The sequence below is a fragment of the Gambusia affinis genome, linkage group LG24 (assembly GCF_019740435.1).
Source record: "Gambusia affinis linkage group LG24, SWU_Gaff_1.0, whole genome shotgun sequence".
Lineage (NCBI taxonomy): Eukaryota > Metazoa > Chordata > Actinopteri > Cyprinodontiformes > Poeciliidae > Gambusia > Gambusia affinis.
Genome location: NC_057891.1, coordinates 10,095,716 through 10,110,173, shown reverse-complemented (window position 1 = coordinate 10,110,173; position 14,458 = coordinate 10,095,716). Strand labels below are relative to the sequence as shown.

The 14,458-nt window shown below is 40.7% G+C and overlaps 1 protein-coding gene across 1 annotated transcript; it reads left to right on the top strand.

Moving 5' to 3' along the window:
- The first annotated feature begins 4,958 nt into the window (after nucleotides 1-4,958).
- atp1b1b (ATPase Na+/K+ transporting subunit beta 1b) lies at nucleotides 4,959-10,081 on the top strand. The gene is made up of 6 exons (XM_044110122.1): nucleotides 4,959-5,222; nucleotides 6,538-6,666; nucleotides 7,746-7,901; nucleotides 8,000-8,184; nucleotides 8,483-8,566; nucleotides 8,663-10,081. Exons 1-6 carry the CDS (start codon nucleotides 5,132-5,134, stop codon nucleotides 8,918-8,920), a joined length of 903 nt encoding a protein of 300 aa, XP_043966057.1. The 5' UTR covers nucleotides 4,959-5,131; the 3' UTR covers nucleotides 8,921-10,081.
- Nucleotides 10,082-14,458: the final 4,377 nt, after the last annotated feature.

The following is a 14,458-nucleotide window of genomic DNA, read 5'->3' as shown; positions in this document are numbered from 1 at the left end:
AGTTTTATGTGCTTCAATTTTCTGTCCTTCTATGGACCAGATATGCTGGTTGCAATAGAAATAGTGATATTTCACATGATGCTATCAAAGCCTTTTAAAGAGATTTTAATAAATAAAGTTGAAATATTTTAGCGGGTTTATGTCCTGAGTTACAGATTAAGGCAATCACAACTGCTCTGCATTGTTGATAACTCATCAATAAGATTAAACAGTGGAGAAATTATTTAAAAATTGTAAGGATTTGAGTTTTTCTGCATGTTTATTTTAGGTTTCTGTGTCTTTTGAGCCTCCATGTTGTCCTTTCTTCCCCTTGATTGTTCCGAGGTGTGTCTTGTTCCCTGATCTGTGTATTTGATCTCACCTGTGTTTTTGTGTCTTTGTCGGGTCCTTGTCGATTCTGTCTCACACTGTCGTGTCTAGTTTGGGAATTCCAAGTTAGACATCAAGTGACTGAAGTGTGAGAACGTAGGCCAGTGACTTGAGTGATAGTAGAACAGCTGAAACCAGTAATAGCACCAATCTGAACCTGTTTGCCTCCACAGAACCAGTGTGTTTCCACGAATCCAGTCGGATGTTTATTTCTACGCGTTGGCGGCTGGTAGCTGTCAGTTTTCCTTGTTGTCACATGTTACCTGTCCAGACTGCAGGTGATGTCACCAGCTCAGATAAACAGAACACCTCAATGCAGATATAACCCCTTGCCTCTCACTGCCATGTTCACAACTCCAGAAACCTTTGTCAGCTGATTTTTATTATTCATTTCTCTGAGCTGCAGGAGCGAACCGGAGCTACCGGAACCAACCCTCCACCAGAACAGGGAGAACAGGGAGCACATGGAGAACAGGGAGAGCACGGGCCTGGAACATGTTCATAGGAACATTTGTGAAGAGGCTTGAAGCAGAGTAAACATGCCACAACCAGAGTAGAAAATAAAAATATTCTCCTCATTCCAATGCTACCTTACCTCAAATCAAAAGACAACACTTAGTAAAGTAGCTTGACTTAGAAAGCCTACGATATAAAAAATTTCAGTTATAAGACTTCATGAAGAACACTTGCAGAGAGATATCCTATAGGAAAAACATGATTTTCATCTGAGTGTTTAATCTGTAAACAGCTCCACAGGACATATTTACGTTCGTCAGTGAATAGTCAAGGTCAGACGCTTTGAACGTCTCCAGCTACCTTTAGCAACACATTCACTCTGGCTTTTGGAAAAGTGATCTTCCTACAAACTCTGGACTTAGTATTTCATTTTATAATTTCCTTTAAAATTAACAGCTGGATATCCTGCTGCTAATAGGATGGAGCCGTAACCCTAAACAAACTGTCACTTCACTAAAACCTCAACACAAAAACAAGGAGTGATTACAGTGACAATAAAACAATTAAACACTAATACACACTCCACCTTTTAGAAATTTCTTGTAAAAAAAAAAATGCTGAAAAGAATTATTGGCTTTTAACTTCACAATTATGCACTACTTAGTGTTGGTTTCACATTGAGTCGTAATCAAGTATATAGTAGTATTTAACTTGAAGGGCTGTTACAATGAATTGGTAGTTGACTCTTGTCAGTGAAGGATTGTTGATATGTAAGCAGCACAGACCCACAACATCCTGACTAATATCTGAAAATGTTTTTTACACAGAGAGCTTCTGTGGAGGAGTTTTAGGACACATATGAAATGTAACAAAGACGTCTTTATAATTTATCCCTGCCAAAAGGTAATGTAATAAGAGACGTAATCAATCAGACAAAACTTTTCCTGTTTTAGATCAGTCAGACTTCCTCCATTGAGTCTGATTGCTAAATGCCAGAATAAGAACAGACGTTTCCAACCACTCCCTCTGTGTTTGGTAGAATTACCTTTAATTGCTGTTGTTGTTTGTCCCATTTGTTCTGACAGAACTGCTGGAACTTTTTGATTTCCTGTTTCTAGGTCTCCTTGCTCTCACACACACCTTTTTTGCACCAACCACTGATTTTCTTTGGTTTTCTTTATGATGGCCACTCCAAAACACTGACCTTGTTGTCCTTACGAAACCCGATTTGGAAGACCAATTTTTGAAGCTTATGGCATGGCTTTCCCAAACATTTATAGGCATGATAACTGTACTGTATATCTAAATTTAAAGAAAGCATTAAAACAATTATCTCCGTTATTAGGCTCAAGCAAAGAAAGCACTACAAAGGCCTGTTGTAATTCTCCTTACATTCATCAAACAGAAGTCATTTGGTTGATCCAAACAGACCCAAAGCAGGAAAGGTTATGCAGTAAATATATAGTTTCAATATTACGAACAGGGAAGAAATGTATATGTTGATAATAATATATGTTTACTCCCTAAAGCTGGGTGTTGATAATGATATATATTAATTCTTTCTGTCCTCTTTTCTTATTCTAGTTATTAATGTATATGTATATTAATTTACAAATACTGTCAAATTTAATCGTCGTATTGCATGACTCTGATAATGTAGTTTTAGACTCTGTGTGGGTGAAAAGTTCATTGGGTCCAATGAATGACTAACATTAAACTGAAACAACTCAAGACTAAAGAATTTGCTCCTGGACAGTTTCCATCAACTTAAATCTCAAATTTTTTTCACCTTTACCTTTCATAGCCTGTTCTGAGTTGTTTCCTGGAAAAAAAAAGTAACCAAGTTCAGGTAGGATGTTTATTATGTTATGCATAAACTATCTTCCTTCAGTGCGACACCTCCACATGAAAAAGCCTTGCTCCACATGAAACTGGGGTAGGCCCAAAACAGGTTGAGTCCCTTTCACCTTGATTCTCCTCGCTCCTCACATCATTCCACACCGCAAGTGTTTATAGTGTATACAAACTGACAATAGTTGGCAGTTGTAACAGGGCGTAGAACCTTTCAGACACCGAGCTGTATCATTATAAGGACATCACCAGCCTGGGTTGGTAATCAGTTCCGTCACGTGACAGCTTCTTATCAAACATAATAGATGAAGATTGGAGCAGCGCAAATTATGGTCCAGTTTGGATCTGCATGGTTCCCAGGAATTATCTGACCTTTTCTTCTGTCAACAATAACAAATGGTGGAAAGTACAGCTAAAACACTAGCTAATTTTAGATATATTTATTTTTGTAGTAGTAGGATCAGTTTCAAAGTATTTAATAAAAATTTGATTGTGTAATGGCAAAATAATTTTCTATATGTTACTCCTGGGAGTCACAACAATTCCACACATTTTTGCAAAAGTCCAACACAGACCCAGAAAAACATCATATTCACAATCAACTAATTGTAGTGTCACCTTAGTCCACAGTTCAATCCAATCCAATTGGAGAGCAACATTTAGGAGAAAGAACGGCACTTTACTGGAGGAGACCTCCTGCAGAGCCAGACTCAGAATGTATCCACCTCAACATGTTGGGCAGTGAAAGTATGCCAGAAAGAAGAAAACAGATATGAGAACTTCAGATCAAAGGATACCTGCTGAGGAAAAAAAGAAGAAAGACTAAACACAGCGCTAATGACAGTAATATCGGCCTATCATAGAAAGCAGAGCAAGGAAGCATCTCCAGCCCATCATGGAACGTCTACCAACTACAAATTAATAAGATATTTACATATACTGTGGAAGGCAGAACTTCACAGACAGTTAGACTGTCATTTAAATAACTTGGGACAGAAATGTGGATCTTCTCCCGTCTGGGTCATCCTTGGGTCTAACTTCTAACTTCTGACTTTGGTCTAATCAGAAGTTAGACCCAAGTCTAACTTATGATGAAGTATTCTAAAAATTTTCATTTTCAGAGATGAAAATCATTAGAGATGAAAATCTCTTTTTTATTATTGAGGCATTTAGTAAATCTAGACCGTCTTGTGTTTATAAAGTTTCAGTTTTGACTTAGTGGAGAGATCAAAAGGAGAGATAAGAGTATCAAAGTGACCTTTGCACAAGCTTTTATTTTATACAGTAATAACTTTTGAATTCAGCAAATATTTCTCAAATTTCAAATTTGGCAAAAATAATAAAGTGGAATGCCGGATTTTAGTTCTTTCAAAGTCATGTTGTAGCAAGACATTAGAGATTTGACTTCCCTTGTCCTTGAGCTGATATTTAAAGGTAAAACCACCATGTGTGAAATCCATTCACACTTACGCACACATGTTTACATCCAAACAAACGCATAAGCGTAAGACACCCACATGGCCACACACTTCTGAGCAGTTCTACACTGTATGAGTGAACTTTTATAACCCACACACCTGGCAAGAGTGTAAAACTGAAATAATTACCCAGACTTGTGCCATTAACATGTGAGCATGTTAATGAGTAGTGGGCACGTGGTGGTTCTCTAACCATGACAACTTTAGTTGCTCTCAAATTTAACCCAAACTATGTAGTTCATTTTAAGCGTTCACTATAGATGACAGTACTTTGGTTATTATTTTTATTATACCTGTGGTAGGAAGGTAGTGCAGGATATCTGATTAGAAGGTTTGCATACAGGCACAGTTATGGACGCCCACCACGTTAAACAGATAGAAAATAAAAAGGTGAGCAACACAAGAACAAGCTGAAAAAAACTACTTTTCACTTCATTATGGGGATTAGATGAAGACATTGTTTGCTCAGTAATTATTGTTTTAGAGGAACCACCATCACACTCAATTGTAGGTTTGAGGACTGTAATCTGGCTTTGTGTGTGCTCCATAACAGTTGGCATGAATTGATTTAACCTGAACAGGAAGATCTCTTACTCTACAAACTAGAGATGCTTTATATCTAAAGTTTAAAGTCTAGTTTAATGTAACACTATACCGTCACATTTTGTCACCAAGCATATATGTCTATAATCTTTTTAAAAATTATTATTAATGTATACTTCTATAATGGTTTTTGTCCATGGTCCTGACGTCAGATCGACGCACTGCGTCTCCGCTCCTTAATTGGCCCCTGGCGCTCAGTAAGCACCACTAGGTAAGTTGTCCGGAGTTTTCGGGCGGAGTCAAGAAGCGTGGGGTTTATATATGGGAGTCCAGCGATAACCTTGGTACCTCTTCCACTACTCTGAGGCTGGGAGGCAGACGGAGGGAGTCCGCCGGGGAACGAGTGATAGAAGAAGAAAAAAAAAGCAGGCAAAATGCCCTCCAACAAAGATGACGGCGGCTGGAAGGAGTTCCTGTGGAATTCAGAGAGGGGGGAGCTGCTGGGGCGAACCGGGGGAAGCTGGTGTGAGTATTTGTGCTGAATGGCCACTTTTCTCTTCTCCCATCATCAGCTGAATGTGAGCGCGTGCCGCGATGTGCCGCCACCTGTTTGATCTGCTGTTTTCTAGAACAAACACAATTGATGCGAAGTTTGACAACGTTTCCCTGTTCTCTCTCTGCATGACTTATTTCTGAAGCTCTCCGCTAGCTCTAAATATTTTATTTTTATTATAAAAATGTATAAAACGCATCTTGTTGGTTAAGATACGTTTGTTCCTCCTTATTGTACAGGCGCTGACACAGAGCGTGTTGGTTGTTAGGGAAACGTCAACTTTTACGTTTTTAATACTCCCCTGGAATGAGATGTCTAAGGTTTAAAACTGCATTCAACAGTCCAAGGTGACTCAAGGTGACGGGGCCTGGACGGAACCGAAGCGAAAAGTCGGTTTATGGATCTCTATCGGCGTCCTTCCCCTGATCAGGTGTCACCGGGACACAACCGAATACGACTGATTACCTCTCTGCGACCTTTCTGCTCTCCTTTCCCTTATCACCGCCACTGCGCATGCGCTAGCCGCTTCTTAATGTCACGCCGCGGACAAACGGGAACACCTGGCTAACATGACAGCAAGCGGGGAGGCTCTCTGCACGAGCCCCAGCTGGGGTCCGCATCATTTGCATCCCGCTTCCATCCTCTGGGAGGGGAGGGGTCATTTGTCCTTCTGAGGACACCTGAAAGTGCTGATGCATGAGAGAAATCTGACATGCGCAGTACTGTGGATCGAAGGTCAACTTCTTTGGTCCCATTTAAGATGTGCTGCTCATAAATGAGAAGTTTCCCCCAGATATTATGAGATGCTCTCATTAACTTTAGGTTTTAACTACAATTTTCAGCACTAGTACTGGCAAAATTAAGCAAAAACAGTCAAGATCAGTGACCAGATCTGCTGGTCACTGGTACAAGTAATGTTCCACCATGACCTGATGACCTTCCTTCATGCAGCAAAAAGAGCTTGAGGCTGCTGATGACTGGCTGCCACAGCTTCATGTTCTCTTGCAGAACATTAAAGTGCTGCAGTGATGTCACTCTGCATCATTCAGTAGGAGAATTATTAGTTGACTGCTGCATGCTCCTTTATTTCTCTTTTGCAACTTTTTTCCACTTCCTCATGTTCCCAAGCGCATGTCCCTTCATAGATTAAAAGAGGCTCAGAATGCCTCGTCAGGGTATTTTCCGAGTGGTTTTCTCTGCAGAACAGATGTGTTGGTGAGGGATCGCGCTCCTCTTGTGTTGCTCTCTGAACAGTGACTCTAAGCTCTATCTTTTTCTCTCCTGCAGTCAAAATTGCACTCTTCTACGTCATTTTCTACGGCCTCCTGGCGGGGGTCTTCATTGGCACCATCCAGGCCATGTTGATGACCTTGAGTGAGAACAAGCCCACCTGGCAGGACAGAGTTGCACCCCCTGGTAAGAGCTGGCCACCCATATTCTGTCTAATCTGTAAGAAAATGGTGTCTGAGATGTTTGCTGAGTAATGTAAAATTATAGCCTTATGGAAGGATCAATTTGCTTCATTTCCAGCTGAGATTTTGTAATTTTATATCGATGTGAAGCTTACTCGGTGGATCAGAAGATGTAGCTTTTATTAATCCTGCTGACATAAAAGGTTCTGGGAAAATAATCTTTTGAGGAAACTAGTGTTAATCTGGGGAAGTGAAGCCTAACCCTAACCCTCTGTCTAACATTTATTGACCTGAGCTCCTTCTGACCATAATCAGCATTGTTGCATGTTGTTTTGTTTGGTCCCATCGCAGCCTCCCCAGACGCCACACTCTGCAGTGTGGTTGCCAAAGCAGGTTGGGCACACCTGAGGGTAACTGGGCCAATCGGAGGCCAAGTGGCAGTCAGCTGTGTTTAAAGTTTGGGGTGATCAGGTTTTTGATGGGTTCCTACAGAGTCTGGGGATTGAGACTGGTATTTTTTCAGGCTTTCATAGATGTGGAAAAAGATTTAAAATCAATTTGTAAGCTGTCTTTTAGTGTCCTATATTAGCACTCAGCACAGCTAGTGCTAATTCCTTTAGCTTATATTTCTGTGTCCACAATGTTGCATAGCAGAAAATGTTGAATGCATAAAAGATTCAAACTGAACTACTCTTTTCAGTTTCCTGTTATCTGCTGAAGTTGGCAGCTCACTTCTTCATCACTTCAGACATGGAACTGTTCACGTCCATCACTTAAAACCTGGTACTAAACAGGATGTGTTGTTTCTCAGAGATGTTCCTTTCAACCACTTCATTTGACGGAACACAATGCCACCTACTGACCAGCAGGTGTAACTCCAATCTATAGTGTGTTTTCTTAGAGAATACAAAGAGTTCCCCTCCAGCTGTAACAACTTCAGCAACAAAGAGTGTTGAAGTTGTATGGGGTGTTTGCTTATCTGACAGCATCTTGTTCTGTTTCGGGCAGGTTTGAAGGATCCGGTCATCTATCTGTGGGAAGCGGCTGTCATTAATAACTCTGCTTCTTTGGTGCCCCCTGCAGGCCTTTCACACACCCCACGTTCTGACAAATCTGAGGTGTTCTTCAACATGAGGGAGTCTGAGACCTACCTGCCTTACGTCAAAGCTCTGAGGGACTTCATGAAACAATATGATGACAGCATTCAGAGCAACAACATGTTGTTTGAGGATTGTGGAGGTAGGCTTCCTTTTATTCTTTGAAAGGATGTTTGAGAAACAGGCAGAAAAACAAAACAGCTTCTATGTCCAACTGTCCTATTCCACTGGCCCTTTCAGAACAACCTGCAGATTACAAGCATAGAGGTGACTTGGAGAGTGACATGGGTGGCGTTAAGGCTTGCAGGTTCTCCAGGACTCTGCTGGGTCCTTGCTCCGGCCTTGAAGACAATGATTTTGGTTTCAAGGATGGCAAGCCATGCCTGATTGTGAAGCTCAACCGGATCGTCAACTTTCGTCCCAGGGTACTTCTGCTCTTACTACTACTCACTACTTCTATGTTTGATGTCCTACATCCACATTTCCTTCTGGGTCCTTTATATCTTCCTTAGTCATCTCCTTCCTACCTTATCTTTGCTGCCATTTTCCTTTTATATCCTACTTTTTTCTTTTCATCCTTCTTTTCTTTCTTTATCTTTCCTTCTTAAATTGTTCAAGTTCTTTCTGGATTGTAACTTTTTCCCACATGTCTGCCCACTCCACCTTCTGTCATGCTGTCTTTGCTTCTTTCATTTTAAGACGTCTATGATTTATCTTCTTTAGCCTCCCGGCAACAATGACAGCATTCCTGAAGAGGCACAGCCCAAAGTCCAGGCCAACGTCATCCCTCTCTACTGCACTAACAAGGTATCAAATCCTTTTTAACTTTTTTCTATCTTATAAACACCCTTTTCCCTCTTTTTTTTCTCCAAATCAATGCATTTCTTTTTTCCCACATCCCAGAGAGAGGAGGATGCTGATAAAATCGGGGAGATCAAATATTTCGGAATAGGCGAGGGCTTCCCTCTGCAGTATTACCCCTACTACGGCAAGCGGCATCAACCCCAATACCTCCAGCCACTGGTGGCGCTGCAGTTCACCAACCTGACCCGGAACACTGAACTGCGCATCGAGTGCAAAGTGTTTGGAGAAAACATCTACTACAACGAGAAGGACCGCTACCAGGGACGCTTTGACATCAAGATCCAGGTTGACTCATGACCATCCGGAATATAGCACCCCCCATCTCTCCCCACACATCCCTTTAAACGGTACCGCACATGCAAAGGGATGAGTCAACCCTCACTAGTCTTAAACCGATGAAAGGAAATGCTTGTTGGGGCGTTGTGGTAATCAGCCTTCATTACTAGCTTCTGCACCTCTTTCTAGCCTTTAGACTTAAATTTAGAGAAGAAATTAGCAATAGGGCCAATAAACGTCTAGTTATTCCAATGTAAATGAGTATCCCACAAGCCATGGGACATCACTGAAGAGTGTAATTCATCCCGCTTGTCCCCTCTACATATTGTTGCCTTGTGGTGATTTTGGAGAGAGCAGGACTTGGTGAATCTGGTCCCTCTAAAATGCACTTTCCCTCTATGCATCTGGAGCAGTTCTTGGTGTGCCTGAAACCAAAGCACACTTCCATTAACGCCATGAATTCAAACAGGCGGTTCACTCTTCTGATATATGTAAGGAAAGCTGTGGTCCAAGGAACCTTTTCCCCTTTGTGTCTTTTACTGCTGATCATGAGATGCTTTATTCTATTTTTCCTCTTGTGGGTTTTACTGCTTGGGTTCAAAATATTTTTCTTTTTTTTTCCTTTTTTTTTTGTTTGTTTGCCTTGAATGTAGACTTGTGTGTACAGGCTGTTGGACACTTTAGTCTGCTGTTGGGGCAATGGTGCTGACTTGTTTTTAACATTTCTTGTTCCTTTTTTTTTCTCTCTCTCTGCTGGATTTCAAACAGCATTGTGGTGTAACGCTGAATGTGTGAGTCATCTAAACATGGTGGGAAAACTTTTATATTTATGCAGATGTACATTTTTGTTTCTTTGCGGAATCTTTTAAAAGTATAAAGGCAATACCAAAGTGAGTTGGAGAAGCAATGCTGTACTCCTTTCTAGAAGGTCATCATGTTAAGTGCTAAAGTCCATGCAACCTTTCAATGGAAACTTGGAAGTAACCTAAACTTGTCACAGGCAGATCAAATTCTTTTCATTTCAAAAAACCTATCTAACTCTGCCTAATGCTGGTACCTTAAATACTCTATAGGATCTCATGTTGATGTAAAATGCTCAACCTGATGTTTAGCAAGCCTTTCATCAGTTCACCCACCTTTATTTCATCAGAGATGAAGACAAATAAAGTATAGTGAACCTTTGTCCTGTGTTTCATTTTATGTCTGTCAAACTCTTTCATGTACTGCTAGAGCTTTGCTGCTCAGTCATTGAACAGGCCCACTTCATTCGACACTGCCTCCTACTGAGCAGCCAGGGTAAATTCACAATTCAATTCAGTTTCTCCAAGTTCTTTAAAAACAAAAAGGGCCAATATTTTATATAGAAATGTACAGACGTTCAATCCAAACTCTAGCAACAGTTACATTTATTATTCCATTTAGGAAGTTTCCTGAGGAAACTCAGTCAGCTGCATCAAGACACTAACTTCTGAAGGAATCTCTAATATTGAACATAAATGTGGTGACATTAGATTGGAAAATTCGCCTTTCACTGGAAGAAACCTCCAGCAAAACCAGAACTGGTCCTATTGTTGGCAGCTGTCTTGGCTCACCTGACTCTGGGTTTAAGATGAAGCATACACAAAAACACAGAGGCGATGATCCAGGAGTACTTTCTATGTTAAATGTTAAGAGTTGACGGTAAGAAACAGTTAAAACATAAGAACTCACTCAATCTAATAATTTCTTTATAATTTCAGTAATATTTCGAGAAAATCAATAAAACTTTACGAAAAAGACATTGTCACAATGTCTGAGACTAAATATGACGAAATATTTTCTGCTTTGTGTCATTTGAGTAACCAATCTAATTATTTTTGACGATTTTTCTTCTAAATGCTAGAATAGTGGGGAAATTTTCCTTTAAACTGTCTGACTTTGGGTTTCCTAAGCCACTTTGTAGCTGATGTCAGGCAGTAGAAGAGAGAAGTTCTGCCTCTTATCATTTGTTTAAGAACAATGATGAAATATGACGATCAAAATGCATTTAAAAGAATCTCCTGAAGACATGTTGGGCCTGTTTTCTTCCTCTGCAAAGGATTTGATCCTCCTCCTCTTGTCCCACCTCAGCCATGAATGAATGAACATAATAGACTTGAGAGGGAGGGGGATCATGGTGTCTCAAGTGACTCAAGGATTTCTGTAACTGTGAAGTCATTCTGCTTTGGATGTGCAGGCAGGTGGAGGCTGAGGGATTCAGTTGCAGATGCATGTCTCTGTAATTATAGGAGGGAGCTGCTGTAGGCCAGCTAACACCAGGGATGTTGTTTCAGGGTTTCACCTTACCCTGAGGCAAAAGCCTGCAGAGCCAGTAGCTGCTTAATGCATCACATTCTTCCTGCCTCTCTGCCCCCAGCCAGGGGTTAATTTCCACTGCTCTTAGCTCAATGATCTTAAGACCAACCTAAGACCAAGGTTGGAAGTGTAGCAGTTCCCCTTTGCAGTGGGGGCGATGAAGGAAGCTGTTTGGGTTTCTTGGTGTGAGGATCCACTGTCCACTGCGACGTGGTGGAGCACTGACCTTCAACACACAGAGGTCACACTGGCGGGTTTCTAGCTGGATCAGTTTCCTGAGATTTCGTCAGTTCATACAGAACCATGGTCCAGACAGCAGGGCAAACGAATGACCAAATATGAAAAATAGCAGCTAAAAAAATCCAACAATAAAATTTTTGACAACTTCATATTAGAGTTGGTTTCTCCAAATTAAACTACCCAGTCACCAATTGAATGTCTTCAACCCCTTCGTGACAACCATCTTTAGTCCTCAGTAGATCTTTCTGCTGTTATGACCAACCAGCAACTTCCTCACAGATCTGCTGGAAACTGCTGCTAGCTTCCTCTGTCTGTCACCAGGTGGCACTATGCTGTTAAATTTTCCAACATGATGGAAGAAATATTTTTTTCCTTCTCTTTTATTGTTCAGAATTTCTCAACCTGCATCACACTGGAACATTTCCTGCATGAATGTCAGATTGAATTTATCCATGGCATCTTAATGCAATTCAGCCTTTGATTAGGCCACTACCGAGTGGCCCTAATCCTGTTTACTACTGGTCTGTCAGTCGATGATGTTTCTCATATAATCATTTGGATCCTTCACTGACCTCTCAGTAACGCTGGAACATCTTTTAGCCAGCAGGTGTTTGATGGGACAAGACGTTCCCATGGCGACGCTGACAGAGCTCAGGCTGTAATGGAGTTAATTGGCGACGCACAACTGTCAGCAGTTTGTTAGCACATCAGCAGGCCTGGGAATTAATTATGACTTCCCTGTTTGATCTGCTGAGTGAGCGACAGTTGTCAGCTTTTCCCGTCCTACTGAAGTATTCACTGACTTACAGAAGCAGCCAAGGGGTTTAGTTCATACAGCCAAGCCCACCAGGCTGGTATTAATGCACATGTGGGAGATGATGAGCTCTGGTGGGAGTCTCAGAAAATTAATCTCACACCCTGGAGACCAACTAGAATGAATCCCTGAGACAGAAATATTAAAACAACTGTGTTACATACTCATCATAATTCTGAATAAATGGATGGATGGAATTTTTTTGGTTATTGTTAGAATGTTGTTGTTTTTTTTTTTTGGGGGGGGGGGGGGGGGGGGTTACCAGCTGCTACATCAAAACCCACAGATCATTCAATTTCCCTGGTGTTGCTCAGGGCTCCGTCTACGGTCTGTTTACTTTTAGTAAGTTCGTTTTTTCATTTGAAACAAGAAATAATAAAATTTGCTGACAAACCAGTTTGTTGCCCAATCTTTCATTTTGGCTTAAAAAGACAAATGAAAAAGCTGGGGAGGGGTAATTTAAAACAAACTGCCTGAATGTACACAGAGCATCTGGACTCTGCCAGCAGCATTTTAGACAGCATTGCAGTACTCCAACCCACTGAAAAGAAAAACATTAATTTAGAGATTAATTTAGTACAAATTGGAAAGAGAACGCAACATAACAAATTGTGGAAAAAGTGATACGCTGTGAATATGCTCTGTCCATTTGCTTTTGAAGGAAACTGAAGTGGGAGTGAACTGGAAGAAGACAACAGGAAACTCCTAGAATCTGAGACAGCAACCCTAGTGTCCCATTGTTCTCTGTGTCTTTGAAGGGAAACAGGAGGTGATCATCTTAGATTAGCTGAGGATACGAGGATTGTCCCACTCCTCTTTGAGCTGCAGGTGGAGTTGTGATGTTTTGCTTTATCTCTCCACTCTAAGAGGATTTGCTCAGACTGGAGGGGATAGAAATAAGGAAGGAACTCAAACTACATAAAGTCCTGTTAGTGTTGCAGTTAATGCTTTAAAATACTTTCAGTAAACATAAATAACAGTTTGTTATGTGACATTATGGGACATAATGCAACAGCTAAAAGTAATGCAGGGTGAAATTTAAATGTATTCCTGTTCAAGTACTGTCCTTTTCCATTAACATATCAGAAGTATCCAAAGCCATGACATCATCATTTGGGTTTCCCCTCACTGTTTGAAGAGATAGTAAGCATTCTGTATGAAAACTTCCGACATTAATAAATAAATCTCTGATATATTCTTTCCATTATTTTTTGTAGCACCTAGCTAATAGAAATAATTTTTGTGATTCAAACTGACCTAAAGCGAGGAGTTTGGTTTGATTTAACTTCAAACAGTGAGAAAAAGAGGTGTGTGTCTTTTTTTTTTGTTTGTTTGTTTACAAATAATTTTTTTTACAGATGGGTAAGCAAACATACATATTGGTTACCATATGTCCCATATTGGTTACATATGGTAAACAGTGGTAACATATGGTAAACTATATGTAACCATTTGGTTTCAAATGGATATAGTGGCCAATCACAACACGTCACCTCAAGGCACTTTACCAAATATATACATATTTCAATAATAGAAACAGATTCCAAGTCAAGTTTCATCTCAACGTGCACGAAAGCAACTTTTTCAGCTTCTTAGAAGTTGAGCTAAATTAGAAAATAAAATTCTGCTTCCCATTTTTGATGCCGCCCTGGGCAGCTGCTTTTATGGCCCAAATCAAAAGCCATTACTGGTCATGGGCTCACAGAATTATTTTAATGCTCAAAGATTAGTGGAGTCATAGAACTAATATCTTCTGATTGAGAAAGATAATAAATGACTCTCAAAAGATGTTTAAGATCCATCAGTCGATCAGGATTCGACGACCTGAACGAGGTTCACAGCTGAGGGAGGAGAAATGTCTTGCTTCCTCCTCCTCCTCTCACCTCCTGCTGGGAGGTGTCACTACGATAAGGATTTCCTCCATCAGCAGAGTGAGGACACGACTTCATTTACTGAGCTGCGCTGGGGGATGGACTGCAATTTCTTCCTGGTGATGTGTTATTTTTTGGAGGAGAGTGTTGCTCTGTTTGGTGTGAAACAGCAGGATGGAGTTTAATCAGAGCTCACCCTGAATCCTCTGCAGTAACAGACGCTCCTCCTCATCATCTTCATCATCTTCATCTTCTTCTTCTGCGTCATAACCTTTATCATCATAATTATCATCATCATCA

What these genes read in the sequence shown, in the direction of transcription:
- atp1b1b (XM_044110122.1), top strand. Translation starts at nt 5,132, where the DNA reads ATGCCCTCCAACAAAGATGACGGCGGCTGGAAGGAGTTCCTGTGGAAT. An exon ending in GGACAGAGTTGCACCCCCTG is followed by an intron (nt 6,667 to 7,745) that starts GTAAGAGCTGGC and finishes TGCCCCCTGCAG; the next exon opens with GCCTTTCACACACCCCACGT. An exon ending in GTTGTTTGAGGATTGTGGAG is followed by an intron (nt 7,902 to 7,999) that starts GTAGGCTTCCTT and finishes TGGCCCTTTCAG; the next exon opens with AACAACCTGCAGATTACAAG.